Source organism: Pseudopipra pipra, chromosome 3 (assembly GCF_036250125.1).
Source record: "Pseudopipra pipra isolate bDixPip1 chromosome 3, bDixPip1.hap1, whole genome shotgun sequence".
Classification (NCBI taxonomy): Eukaryota; Metazoa; Chordata; class Aves; order Passeriformes; family Pipridae; genus Pseudopipra; species Pseudopipra pipra.
The window spans coordinates 49,555,854-49,569,547 of record NC_087551.1 but is presented as its reverse complement, the minus strand read 5'-3'; the positions used below and the strand labels follow the sequence as shown (position 1 = coordinate 49,569,547).

Genomic DNA, 13,694 nt, shown 5'->3' with positions numbered 1-13,694 from the left:
GAACTGTGAATCTATTAGGACTGATTCCAGAAATGAATGAGAGGAAAAAAGGGCTCTGTGAGTGAGATTTCTTCATTCTGCAAAATGCCATATGATTATGCAAAGCTGTTCTCTTATGGTTTTTTGCCAGACAAAATATGTAGACATTTTTCTTGCCTTTTGGAGGGGAAATGCTGTGCATGTGCATAAATACTGCCTCTTCTTTGAATTAAAATGAGACCTTGCAGAGCGGCTAAATTGCACATTGCCAGGGTGAGCAGACTGGCAGCTCAGAACTGAGCCTTGTTTCACAGCACATTGCTTGTCTTAGCAGCAAGGCAACCTGAAACAGGCTTGGTCTGGTTTTTGGTCTGTAACTCATTATGTAAATGCCAGCCAAATTAAAGCAAAGCAGATGGGACAAGTAATTTGAAGATTAATGAAGCTACTTGCATTAAAAAGTAACTGTAGATATGTATTTTAATAAAAGAGATCCTTTCTAGTTCAGAATAGCTGGTCAAAAGAAAAGGATCAAGCATTTGATCAAGAAGTGAAAACTGCTAAAGCTTTGCAGAACACACCCACAAAGAACTATTACAAGCGATTAACTCTTTACAGAGTTAATCCCCATTAAACTGAATTATCAGGTCAAAGACTTATTTTCCTTCTCAGGTACCTCTGTCATACTGTGAATCCACATTTTTTCCTAAAATGCAGAAGTAAAAAGCTGAACTCTGAGAAATTCTGTAGGGATTATTCACAATGCAATCTAACATGTATTAATTCTCCTGTGGCATTTGCATTTTCCATCCAAATTTTTACAAATTTCTACTGAATAGTGGCATTTTCCTTTGTATAACTGGCTATAATTCAATTGAAAGAGAAATGAGAATCAGGCAAGAGTACAATAAACAAATCCTTTTTGTTTTAACACTACAAAAAATGCAACTCGACCTTAAATAATCTCTAAATCAATATCCAAAATTCCAGTCAATCACCAAGTATAATTATTGTAAAATATTTCCAATCTTGCCCTAAACTCTGAGTTCACAAGGTTTCTCAAAATGCATTGCTGGTCCACTGTGCTGGTTCCTGAAACTGCTTCTTTTTGTGCAAATACTCAGGAATGACTGGGTACTAACAGACTGTTCAATAGCATTTAAAATGCAGAGATTGGAATTAGTTTTTGTATTTGGTTCATGAGTTGGAGGTTCTTAAAATGTGGGGGGATCACACAAACATAAAATCTTACCATAATATTGGCGACTGGCTCTGTAAGAAGCGCACAGTCTTCTGCCAGAGACAGTTCAGATTTCTGAATTTCTGGGATACCCCACTCTCTTTGTCTGTGTAAAGAAATGGCTACTACCATGCTCTTCTTCAGAAGTCAGATTTGGAATTTCAGTGGAGAAGTATGCAACTCTCTAAGTCACAAGACAATTGAACTGCAACATTTGGAGGTCAACATAGTTATAGGTACTGTTTTTCATACACAGAGTTCTTCCATGAACAAAAATGAGAGGCTGTGTAAGTGAAAAATTGTACAGATATTCTCAGGGAAGATTTTCTACAAGAAATGTTAGAAGGTAACTGCTCAAACCCTGGTCCTGCTCCCCCAATCCCTCTCTTCTGTGATGTGATGCCACCAAATACCTGGTATAGTATGCTGTGATGCAACCATTGTACCTCCAAAATGACTGTTATCTTAAAAGATAGAACAATCATGTCTAGATTTAGAAAAGCTTTCCCTGTCTATTCTGTTCTGTAAAGTGCTTGACCCCTATGTTTGAGTCCTTTGCTGCAATTCTTCACTAAGTAAGAAAATACATAATTTAAAACTTGTCTTCATGCCCCTACTGAATATGGCCTTGTATGGCCAAGCTAAGTGTAAGCAGGACTCATGACTATCCAAATTTCAGAGCTTTAATTTTGGTAAATTTCTTTGATATAAAGAGTGGTTAAATTTTATATAATGATGGTGCTTAAAAACTGTTTCACTTGTAGAGGGTAAAAAAATAAACATTGTTTATTCATGCAAACACATAATTTGACTGCTGGGCAACTTGGTCTACACAATGGAGGCAACAATCCTATCAATTACAACAAAACATATAGCTTTTCTTGCAGTAAAGTGCTAAACATGATGGCTTCTTAAATTACTGCAAATGGCTGTTTTGAAATACAGTTACATTTGCTTCAGTTTTTGTACATCTTTACCCATCTTTAACTTAGCCTGTTATAATATTATATGTTAACTTAGCCTGTTATATATACTGCACATGTAAAAAGCTGTTGTGTTGGTGTAAAACAGATGCATAGGAAATTTCATCAGTCGTCTGTTTCTGGGTCCTATGTATGCAAATTCTTTGTCACAATCCAAACAAGGCCTTTTCTCTCTCAGGCTCCATTATGAGGTAAGTGAATATTTTGTTCTTCTGGAATATGCGTAGGGATTTAGTAAAACTGTTACTGCGCTTCTCTTAAAACATTACATACTCCAAAGTACATGCAATTAAACAGTGTGACAGTAATTCACTCCTTCATCATATCTGTGTTGTTGAAATGACAAACGAGCCAAAAGAGACATTCACAAACCACACAGCAGATTTTGATGATACCACATTACTTTTCAAAGTGAGAAAATTATGAAACTTCGAATTGTGTTTAACGTCAGAACAAGATTTGATAATGTAGATCAGAGTACACTGTGTCTGTTTAAGTCAGTTGATAGCTCATTACATGTGGGGATGGGTTGTGATCATGCAGGTTATTCGCTGAATTTTTGACATTCAGATGTCGATAATGCTGGTTTTTGGAACTGGATTTATTTTTACAACAGAATGTCATTCTAGCACTAACAGTGACATGAAGAACAGAACTTCAGCTTGATCTTCCTCTACAGAAGCTCATTAGAGATTCACATGAGAAGACAACCAACACGTGCTATTGCCATGGAAACAAGATGGAATATTATGAAGCAGTATATCCCATATTCCAAAATAGAGAGGACAAAGAGCAATTATAGCAAAAAACTGACAGCCTCTTTATTTGCAGCCTGTATGGGTCCAAGCAAAACTTAGCTCCTGCTCTTTGCAATAAAAGTCACCGGTGCAGTTTTAGGACTCTGGTTTCAATTCTTCCCTTTCAAACATGAGAACTCAAGCTAGTTAGTTTATGATGTATGGGAGGCAGGAGGCCGAATGGAGGCATTGGCATCACAGCAGGTGTGTAGGTGTGATCATGTACTAAGCACAGACATCACAGAACTGATAGAGGAGTGAGTTAAGTATAAGCCACATAGTGAGCTGCTGATAAAACAGAGTTGAACAAAACTAGCAGAGACTGAACATCTGGTATGTCATTAAGGCACAGAAGAAAGGCTAGTTTCAAATGCAATGGTTAGCCAGTACCAGTGGCTGGCCAGAATGCAAAGGATAAAATTTATTGTTGATTTGCATTAAATAGGGGAGTTTCATGGTTTCTCACCTTGCCTAGATAATGAAGTGCTTTCAAACATCCTGGACACATAGTATGCATACAGTATGCACTTAGTCTAACTTGCCAAGGTTCTGCTTGTGACTACATACACAGAAAATTCCTTAAGATATTTAAAACAGCTCTGTCTGGTCTAGAGAGAGTTTTTACCATTGTAAGAGTTTTGAGCATTGTCTCTGAGTGCAGAATGATAGCTTGTGAGTACGAATGCACATATTTTTTTGTGTTTGATGACAAAACCCCAAATACAGAAATTCTATGCTAATAGAAACAAGACCTTAGAGGAAATACTTCACCCTATGTGTAAAAGGCCTGTGAGTGCCACTTCATTCACACACTGGTTCTACTTTTAAGAAACATTTTTAAATTCCAGCTGAGACTCTATTATAATTAGTCACTTTGAGCAAAGCCACCATAGGCAAAATATAGCTTAGGAAAGATAAAAAAAAAGAGAGTAATAGGGTTTTTAGAAGCATTTAACAAGCCTTGGAAGGTTGTGCCAAGAGTTTATCACTACAGAGAGTTACTGTGAGATTCAAAAACACTTCAGAGAATGATGGAAGGGATATTACAGAAAGCTTGTGAGTGCCTACTGGACCAGGCTTTGGGAAGCCTCCCAGTGCCAGCATATGAAAAGCATGGTGTGCCTCTAATTATGATAAACTCCACAAATCTTCATCCACTTAAGCAGCCACATCAAATGACATTCAAAACTTACAGGTTACATTCACTCTTTCAATTCTGATTCATTCTTGACTGATTCTGTTTCGGTTGGGAAAAAAAAGACAAAAGACACTTGATTTTGGGAGAAGAGTCTAAATGAAATACAAATTTTATTGCAAAAGTTATTCTAGTAAAACACACAAACTTTAATAGTAGTGAGTAGCTTTATGAAAAGCAAAATGGCAAACGCCTTGTTAAAAAGAATACCTGGTCATTTTTTTTTTCACCAGCAACAGACAAAGAGATAAAATGTGATATAATAGCCAAATATACCACAAAATAACAAATATTCTTTCTCATCTTTGCATATCAACTTTCTTTCCCATGCTGTTAAATGCAATTCACTAGTAGCAAAAGCAACTACTTTTTTTTCCCTGAACCTTTATTGGGCTTGGTTTTGTCTGTGCTTTTCTTCTTTTTCTCTGCTTTTAAGGCTGCTTCCTGAGCTGCCAGTTCTTCTTGTTTTCTGAGCTCAGCCTCTAGCAGATTACTTCTGTATGCTTCCCGAATGCTGTGAACTCTGAGTCGTGTTTCATCTAAGGATGCCTAGGCAAAACCAAACAACAATACCACCCCTCTTAACACATGAATTTTGATTTATTTCATCACAAGCAACTGCATCCTTCCTGGTCTGTTTTACTCTGTGACTCTGTAAGTAGAGGGAGAGTAGCTCTCCTTTTCTTTTTACTTGGATTTTTATTATTTCTCACAGGAAACAGCTATATCAATCTTTTCACCATGAAGAAGAAGAGAAAGTTCACAAAAATCCTTTTTAGATTTCTAGCATAATAAGCTAATTATGTGAAGGGAGGATAGGGCAATAGACTAGTACTAGTTTGCTTAGCTGTGATAAACGAGTCCATTAAAAACTACTTGTCAGAAATGCTGAAACCGTATAGGAGTTCTAGCCTTTTAAGAGTCTAAAAGAGCCTAAATCACATTGACCTTCAATGAGACTTAGGGCAAGCGGGACTTGGACACCTCTGAATACTTTTTCCTTTCCATTTCCATCCTGGAAAATGGGGATTCCTGAATACCTTTATATGGTTCTCTGTGGTCTACAGATGAAAAAATTGCAAAAGTGCTTATCAGCACAGTGTGCATATTCACAAGTAACTCTCATTTTAAATTCATATTGTGAAACATTTTTAATGGAAATACTTTCTAGAAAGAGTTGACGAACTGCTGTTGAGAAAAAAATTCCCTTCTAATATATAGTATGTTAGGAATCCAAAATTATAGCAACACCTGAAAACCTGGACATGTGTTCTTATTAGGATCAGTCACTGCTAGAGAACTGTGGCTCCTTGCAGACCTGTAGTTGTGTAACATAAATCAGGCTCACTGGGAACTTAAAAAGAAGATGTTTTCAAGTGGTTTCTGTAAATAAGTTGATTTGATGTAAAATTATTTTTACTGTCTCTTATCCAGCTTTAAGAGCTCTGAATAGTCACCAGTTGATTGCTAATGGTTATTGTTTCACCACTGTGTAAAAAATAATTTTGTTCCTGTTCATGCTCAACAGTTAAGTCAATTTGTAAGATATTTGTATCAATTTCATGTGCAATGAATTGGCTGCTTTAATCCTCACAATGGATTCTACCCTAATGCTACCAAATTTATTTTTATATACATGTTTTTTTAAGGATTAATAATTCAAACTCCAAGAAAATTGTGTTCTCTAACTTTGCTGTAAGACACATTAAGAGCAACTCGCCCCCAATATAATTTTTTTCAAAATTACTTTCTAAAAAGCCTATACAATTCTATAACAAAAAAAATAGTAAAACCAGAGATGCTTTACCTAATATGCACCTGGTCATGTATGTCAAATGCTCAATATAACCATCCTTTTATGGTGATATTCTTAAAATAGTGTTTTTGCAGAGAGCTGTATCAAGCAAGTACTAAGAACATCATATTAAGGAGGTTGTATAGTACTGGGTTTTTTTCCCTTTAGAACTTTCAGTTTTAACCTTTGCCCGAGCAAAATTTCAAGCTTGTTCATTGCTTCTAACTACTGGTACTGAATACAACAGTTTTGATGATGGCTGATCAAGATATTCAGCCTAGTGGTGGACATCACAGTAATAGTTACTGGAAAGTAATCTTGACAACCTACCTGCAGATTCTCATACATTTCAAGTATATTTTGCTTCAATAAAGCTCTGTCATTTTCTTCTTTTTGTCTTTGCTCCAAAACCAACTCCTGAAGTTCCCTAAAATGGTTAATTTTTTCCTCTTTACGTATCTGTTGCTGTTGAATAATAGACTCATTTCTCAGCACAGATTCAGACCTTGTTTTTCTGAAGGAAATACAAAGATATTTGTCTCATTTCAAAAACAACTCTGGGTCTTGTATATTTTGCTTAACACCTATATGCATATATTTGGCTTATATTTGGCAATGTCACCATTGTATGGTTAGATATGGTTAAGGAGTCACTTTTCCTCTGCTTATATACGACACTCAGGCCAGGTCTTCTTATATTTGAGTGTCTATTTTAAAAATATTTATAAAAAAATGCTCATCTTTGAGCACATGAAAAACTCCTACATGTAACACTTATTTTAATTTGCAAGAAATATATTTCCAGAAGTTTTTGATATTATAATTCTGCATTGAGACAAATGTAATTTTTTTTTTTTTTGCTTTTGGCATAATGGCAGCTAAATGGACAATATATTTTTTACATTTTGACTTAAATGACTAGTGTCAAAGTCAAGGACTTGAAGACAAATGAAATGCTTAAAAGATTCAAGCCTGTGGAAGATATTTTGCTATATTTTCTACTGTTTCAATGTTATTCACTTCAATATAACACCTATTTCTCTTTCAATTTAAAATTAAATTTGGACATTTTTGTCAGCATGTTCTAAGGTCTTTTGAAAATCAATGAGATGCAGAAATGTTACATTGAATACCAATGGACTTAAGCATGAAGTGGGTTCTAGCTGCAGCGCAGCAAATACCCACTCAGGTACAAGTGCAAAAAACTTGCACTCAGGTGCAAGTAAATAGCTCGATAAGTTCACGTCAACACTTGTAATAAACAATACAGTTTTTTTGAATAGGAAATATAATTAATATAGTTATTTCAGCTGTTAACTATTATTATTATTAACTGAACTGCATTTGTTAAACACAGTACTTTAAACTAGCATAATGTCCTGATAAACTTCATTTGTGCTCCTTTCAAGACGAACACTGAAATAAGTATATTTGCCTGCATGTGCATTCTTCAAATGTTTATGTCACATACTCATTACATGCAGTGCAGTGATTCAGGTCTTTTGACATTTATTATGCTAAGGCAGTTTACCTCATGTAAGGACTAAGGTCTATAAGCTCCCATTTTTTTTTCTCCCTTTGTAATCTTGAGTCAATAGCTGCTTGTGGGGCTTTCTTTCCTGTGGTAAGAAAATATAAACCAGAGCAGATTAACCTGGTTATTTGGTTATTCTAGGAGCTCCATCTAAATTCTTATATAAATTTTTCTTCTTTTGGCTCAGCAAAATACACTATTAAATGGGAATATGGCTTGGAGAGGATATAATATTTCTGCCCTTTTATTTCCAACACTCATGATAGAATCAAACATGCTGCAAAAACCCCACATATGCTAAAATGAAACTAATATACGTATTTTAGCTACATCCGCTTTACTCAAGAAAGTTTGTAAATCTAAACAAGAACATTGAATTTGCAGTGCCTAAAGAATACAAGAACAACTTATAATCAGCTAGGAATCATATTCTTTTATTTAAAAAAAAATCCCAATAAAAATCTGATTGCCCGGTCCTGTCTGTAGATTGAAAAAATATATATTCCCCTTGGGGTAGACATTTAGTTTAGGAAATACCAGTCTAAAGAAAAATGGTCTCATGACATATTAAAATTTGTATTCTGAAGTCTCAGGGTTTTTTAACCACATGGATAGTAACCATGCTATATTTTATTATAGAGTTATCATGACACAATAACATATCTGATATTAAGCATTGCACTGGGCTGAGCTGTGTTGTGATTAGTCCAATGCTTCATTCTTTTAATTTTTCTGAATGTGCTGAAAATGCCTGTGAAATCTGATGAGATTTAATGATGACTGGAGTAGTTTTCTTTCATAGAAACTCTCTTCTTAGTCTACCTGTAGCAGTAACCAATTGAAATATTTGAAAAACATTGAAAAACAGTTATACCCTTACCTCTTTCTTCTGAACTAGGTGTTACACTGGTGGTCTCAGTCTCAGCTATGGCCTCCTCTGAATCTCTCACAGCACACTTATTAATAAAACGCATACGTTCCTGAAAAGCCTAGGAATCAAAGTTTTAATCCAGATAAGAAAACTTCTACTGCATACTTTAAATCCCAAAGAATTTTCAAAAGAAGGTCAATAAGACCTAACATTAGGGTGCAGTACGCAACTCTGCCTGGGGCTGGAATCAGAAAAGATGCCAGGGTCCCAGTGAATCAGTCCTGAGACATTGACACTTAAGACCACCTTGACACTTAAGATCACTGTCCAGTGAAATACGGGAAAGTCATTGATCTCTGGGAAGTTTAAATAATATTTGGATTCAAAACAAAACCTCCAGAACTGAAAATCAAGATTCTCTCATAGCTGAATGTACAGCTACTGCACCTCCTTAGGGAAATATCACTTTCTCTTAGGGGCTCCTAAAGCCTGGTGATTTAGGCTTCCTCCTGAGAAATGGGACCTTTGGGTGCAAACTCTTTCAGACTCAATTACCTCTACAGCCAAAACCAGACATCAGCACTTCTATATATTTTCAGAAGGTGACTTTGGCTCATTGGGCATTTTCTTAAGGGCTGAGATTGCCAGAACGGACAGAAGACAAAGGTCACCCTGGAGTCAGGCACCCAATTCCCAGAGTTAGAAAGTCCGTGACCCCTGGAATGGGCAGACATTGTGGCAGGGTGATCAAGAAGAAAGGCGAGAGAAAGCTACTTAAGCTGGATAGCAGCCCCCAATTTAGACCTTGTTTTTAGCATATTCCATGTGCTGCAATTTTCTTAATGATAGCTGTTTTAGAAAAATGTCACAGACGGAAGGGGCTTTCAAAATGGAACCCTGTAGTTGCAATTCAGTTTATTTTCTGATCAAAAAAGGATGTGGTGATAGAACTAGCATTCTGAAGAGACTCTTTACACATCAAATGGGATTCATTTCCAATCTTTAGGAGGCTGTACTTGCATTTCAGTCTCAGCACAACTAATCACCACTGCAGAGCTGCAACTCTCCTTAGACCATTTAATAGAGTACTGTCAGAAAAAGTTTTGAGCTTTGAATACACTGAAAAAAACTTAGACATGGGTCTTTCCAGTTACACTTTCAGGTTTTCTGAGGTTCATTTCTGAAAGGTAACATAAAAAAGACAAAATGCTTCTAAGGTGGGGATTCTGGCTGAGAATCCTTCAATGGGCAATGGTAATGGTGGTGATAGTTTAAAGACTACATTTTGTTCTTTTCTTTTTCTTTTTTTTTTTTTTTTTTTGTGGTAATGATGCTTCCAATTCTGAATTAGCAGTGCAATTTTTTGCTTTAGTAGAAAGAACATGTATTATTTTTTTATCTTAAGCATATGTCACATCAAAAGTATCCAGCTGTAGCTGACAGCTGAATTAGTGAATTCATACAGAACACGTACAGGCCCATGGATAACCTGCAACCTAGAATGAATTTGAGGATCCTGGCTGCAGGGGACAGTGTGAGTGGTGACATGACCAGGTGCCAGTTCTTCAAGAGAAATCATTTTAGCAGTGTATTTCTCAACAGAATCTGTTCATGTTAAATATTAAATCTGTCACAAGCAGCAGCTTTGCAATTGTGAAGAGGCTTTCTAAAGAGAAAATTTTGTATGTTTTGTAAAGTAGAATCTAAAGTCTCAGTGATCTACAGAGGCCTGAAATGATCTGGATTACTGCTCAGAATTCATGCACTTTTAATTCTTTAAACTGTGTAAAATTTCCTATCTTCCATAGAGTGGTGAAGAGGACAGCCCTAGGAAGGTCCTTGTTGTGGAAACTGCTCTACCATCACAACAGCTCCTGGAACTTGTGCAGAAGACACCACTGCAAAGATACCACTCTGATATTACCTTGACAGCTCTTCCTGGCTCTGCAGACTCCCATGCTTGTTTTATGGCTCTGATCTCATCTGCTTTCTGGGTGTCTTTCTTCATCTCCAGATGGTCTACCTCTTTCTGTTCACTAACTACACGTAAAGTCCAGTACGGTTTGCTCGAAGTTGATTGCTGGAAGTATCATAAACACAATGTATTCACTGGCATACATCTATTACCACTCTTTAGAATGAAGTCATGTTTTTGTATCCTGGTAGTTTTGCATGCATTATGACACAAAGAGTGGCTGCCAAAGGAAAGAAAGATTACTCTGCAATGTGTGGAAGCTCTTTGAGGTACTTTGTTTACATGTTTCTCCCCCACTCCCATACAGTGTCCTCCACATTCCCTTTCCCTTCCTTTCTCTTTTCCTTTGCTTTTCATTTCTGTTTCCTCTTCCTCCTCCCCTTCCTTTTCCCCTTCCCCCTCCCCTCCTCTTCTCTCCCCTCCTCTCAACTTTTCTTTCCTTCCACTAGGTTTTTTACTAGAAGCCTTATTATATTTAAGTGGGCTTTCGGTGTAGAAAAAAACCTTGCTATCTCTTATCAGGTTCTTTTCCAATCACTTCCCAAACTCTCTGAAGCACCTTAACACATACCTTCTTCAGAACCAAAGGGTAAGTAGTGCCTGAGGTGTAGGAGACTATTCTGCTGTTTGACCAATGAACGAGATACTGTGCTGCATATATTTCTGTGAACCGTATCATCTGAAGAAGCTTTAAGCCCAAGATTTAGAAGCAGAGTAAGGAGTTCAGCTCTTATTTGAGACTAAAGGTGGGCATCTTCTTTATCTACAAGAGCTCCATCTTGAAACTTGTATTTGTTTCAGTGGTGGACTTAAGAACTCCCAAGAACCATCATCCCAGCATCCCTGGTATACCCCACCAATGGAGCTGAAGGAAGGAATCTGACATAGCCTGAAGCTTCATTGACTTTCTGTGGCCAAAAAGCTAAACTGCAGCCACTCAGACTGCTCTGAAAGAAGGATTAAGGCACTATTCAAGAACTCTGTATAATTAGATGTGGATATGAGTCACAGGGAAGTTTGCAGGTTTAGTCAACAAAAAAATTCAGTCGAGATTTCTTCATGAAAAATTCTGTGGAGCTGTTCTCCCCTTGAACTACCTGCCATGAGGCAGCAAAACTCCCAGCAAAAGCAATACCATTACACAAGGAGCTGTCAGTTTCTTCATTGCCTTTCATTAATCTGTTTGCAATCAATAACATTATTCCTTTTATGGCATAAAGGCTGGCAAATAGCCTTTTGGTCAGCCACAAAACACCCAGATTACCCCATCACAGATGAGAACAATCTCTAAGTAAGCAAGTAGATATGAATTCTTCTGCCACTCTACATCTGCAAGCTAATGACAATTGTGATATATGAGACAGGAACTGACTGTAGTGGAAAGACCTATTTCATCTCCTTAGGAAGCCATGAAAGCCACTACAATGAGGGACTAATGGGATGCAAATATGATGAATTCATGGAATTTAATAAACTTTCAGCAGAGACAGAAACTACACCAACAAAAGGAACAACCACTAGTTCCTTTATACATAAACAAAGAAATGAGCACATTGCATCTCTAAATCCAGGATGCACATCTTTTACATTCAACCTTTGTAATTCAGCTTTTTACAGGTCTAAATCTAAAAAGGTGGCAAAGCAGAACACAGAGAAATGTAAGGGATACACTGGAAATGCTAGCAGTACTAATCTGCAGACCTGAGAATATATTTATGTTCACTATAATGATGGCACATTCAACAAATCCAGTTGTTGTCTTTGTTCTCACCTGAAATTCAACTGATCCTCTTTGGGACTTCTCTTTTTCTATCTTCTCAGATGCTCTTTGTTTTCTGGTTGATCTAGGAATATGTGCAAACTCTTGTCCTTCAAAAGAAGTGAGCATTAGGAGAAGCTATGCTTCTCTTCCTTTCCCCCATGTATTACTCAGAGGTAGTTTTAATGCATGATGAATTAGAGAATATCACCATTATCCATAAATATAATTCCTCATATAATACTCAGGCTGAAATAACAACACAAAATAGCCATACAGAGAGACAAAGAACAGCCAGTTAATCTGTTGACACTTTCAAATACTACCAAGAAAAAATGTGAGAACAGTTTTTTCAAAACAGACTCAAAAGGTGGACATACTGCAACAGCCTAATCTGTCCTAAACAGCACTTTACCCAGGGCTTAAACATGAGTTTGCCATGGTCCCTGCCATCAGTCACTGCATTGTTACCTTGTGTATGTGTCAGTATAAATACTGAAATGAACAGAATCACAGCCTGAATATCTCTGTTACCTTTATGCACTAGGAAGGTAAGAAGCTTGAAATAGATAAAGTCAATATTCTCGCTGTCTGAAATCCTGAGACTGTGAAGAACAGAAAAAAGGATACATCCCACCAAAAATCAAGGAAGTTAAGGCAAAGAAACATATTTGAGAAATGTGAAATTATCATTCTCAGAACTATCTGAGAACATTTTTAATTACTTATATTATCAGTACATGTGTATACTATATATTTGAATTAAAGATACTGAGAATTGACACTTATTCTGCAATGTCTTAGCTGGCGGGAGCTGTTAACAAGACTTTTTGCATGTCATATTCTTGTTGAAATAAATTAATTAATAAAGCCTGTAATATAAATTTAATAGCAGAAGGAACATGTCATTTGAAACAACCAGGAATCAATCCAAAACACTATGAGAAAGATTAAAAAGCTGAGCCTGAAATCTCCATTTCTTTCCACCTTCATACTGTTTGAAACACTGAGACAAATGCTGAAAACCTAGATTTAGTCAATACAATAAACCAGGGGATTTCTCTTAGAAAAAAGTGGATATGAGTGATTGTTTCACAGTCTGATGATAATAATAATAAGGTATCTTTCACTTAATCTATGGTTTTCTAATTTCTTTCCACTGAGGACAAATCACTGTGCTGCACAATTAACGAGCTTTGGATCAGATCTGCAACGTCATGGCTGAGGTTATATGGATATATACAATTGCAAATAATAAATGTACATAAACATATTTATTACACACATATAACTCCACATACAAATATATATTATATGATATATATGTGTATTACATCATATGTTGTACTTTAAATCCCAAAGAATTTTCAAAGGAAGGATATTATTCTTATCTCCTCATGCTGCTTAAAAAATATACGACACCAAAGTGCTAAGCTTTCATTCATTCAATGCTACCAAGGCATACATTAAAGAATGAAAGCAAAAACTAAAGCGGTCTCCACAAATATTGAATATACTAAAACAGCTCCAGAGGAAATGCAAATATAAAGCAAATTGGAAGTTATG

The 13,694-nt window shown here is 36.3% G+C and overlaps 1 protein-coding gene across 4 annotated transcripts in view; it reads right to left on the bottom strand.

Moving 5' to 3' along the window:
- Positions 1-4,274: 4,274 nt before the first annotated feature.
- ADGB (androglobin) overlaps positions 4,275-13,694 on the bottom strand; it is a 109,343-nt gene continuing 99,923 nt past the window's right edge. For 3 of the 4 annotated variants that reach the window (XM_064649067.1, XM_064649064.1, XM_064649065.1), the window contains 6 exons: positions 12,141-12,238; positions 10,319-10,474; positions 8,404-8,512; positions 7,521-7,608; positions 6,320-6,503; positions 4,275-4,743 (listed from right to left, as the gene is read on the bottom strand). In XM_064649067.1, the coding sequence (XP_064505137.1) occupies positions 4,558-4,743; positions 6,320-6,503; positions 7,521-7,608; positions 8,404-8,512; positions 10,319-10,474; positions 12,141-12,238 (821 nt within the window). In that variant the 3' untranslated portion in view covers positions 4,275-4,557. The remainder of the gene's footprint in view (positions 4,744-6,319; positions 6,504-7,520; positions 7,609-8,403; positions 8,513-10,318; positions 10,475-12,140; positions 12,239-13,694) is intronic. The other variant, XM_064649066.1, reaches the window with a different exon arrangement.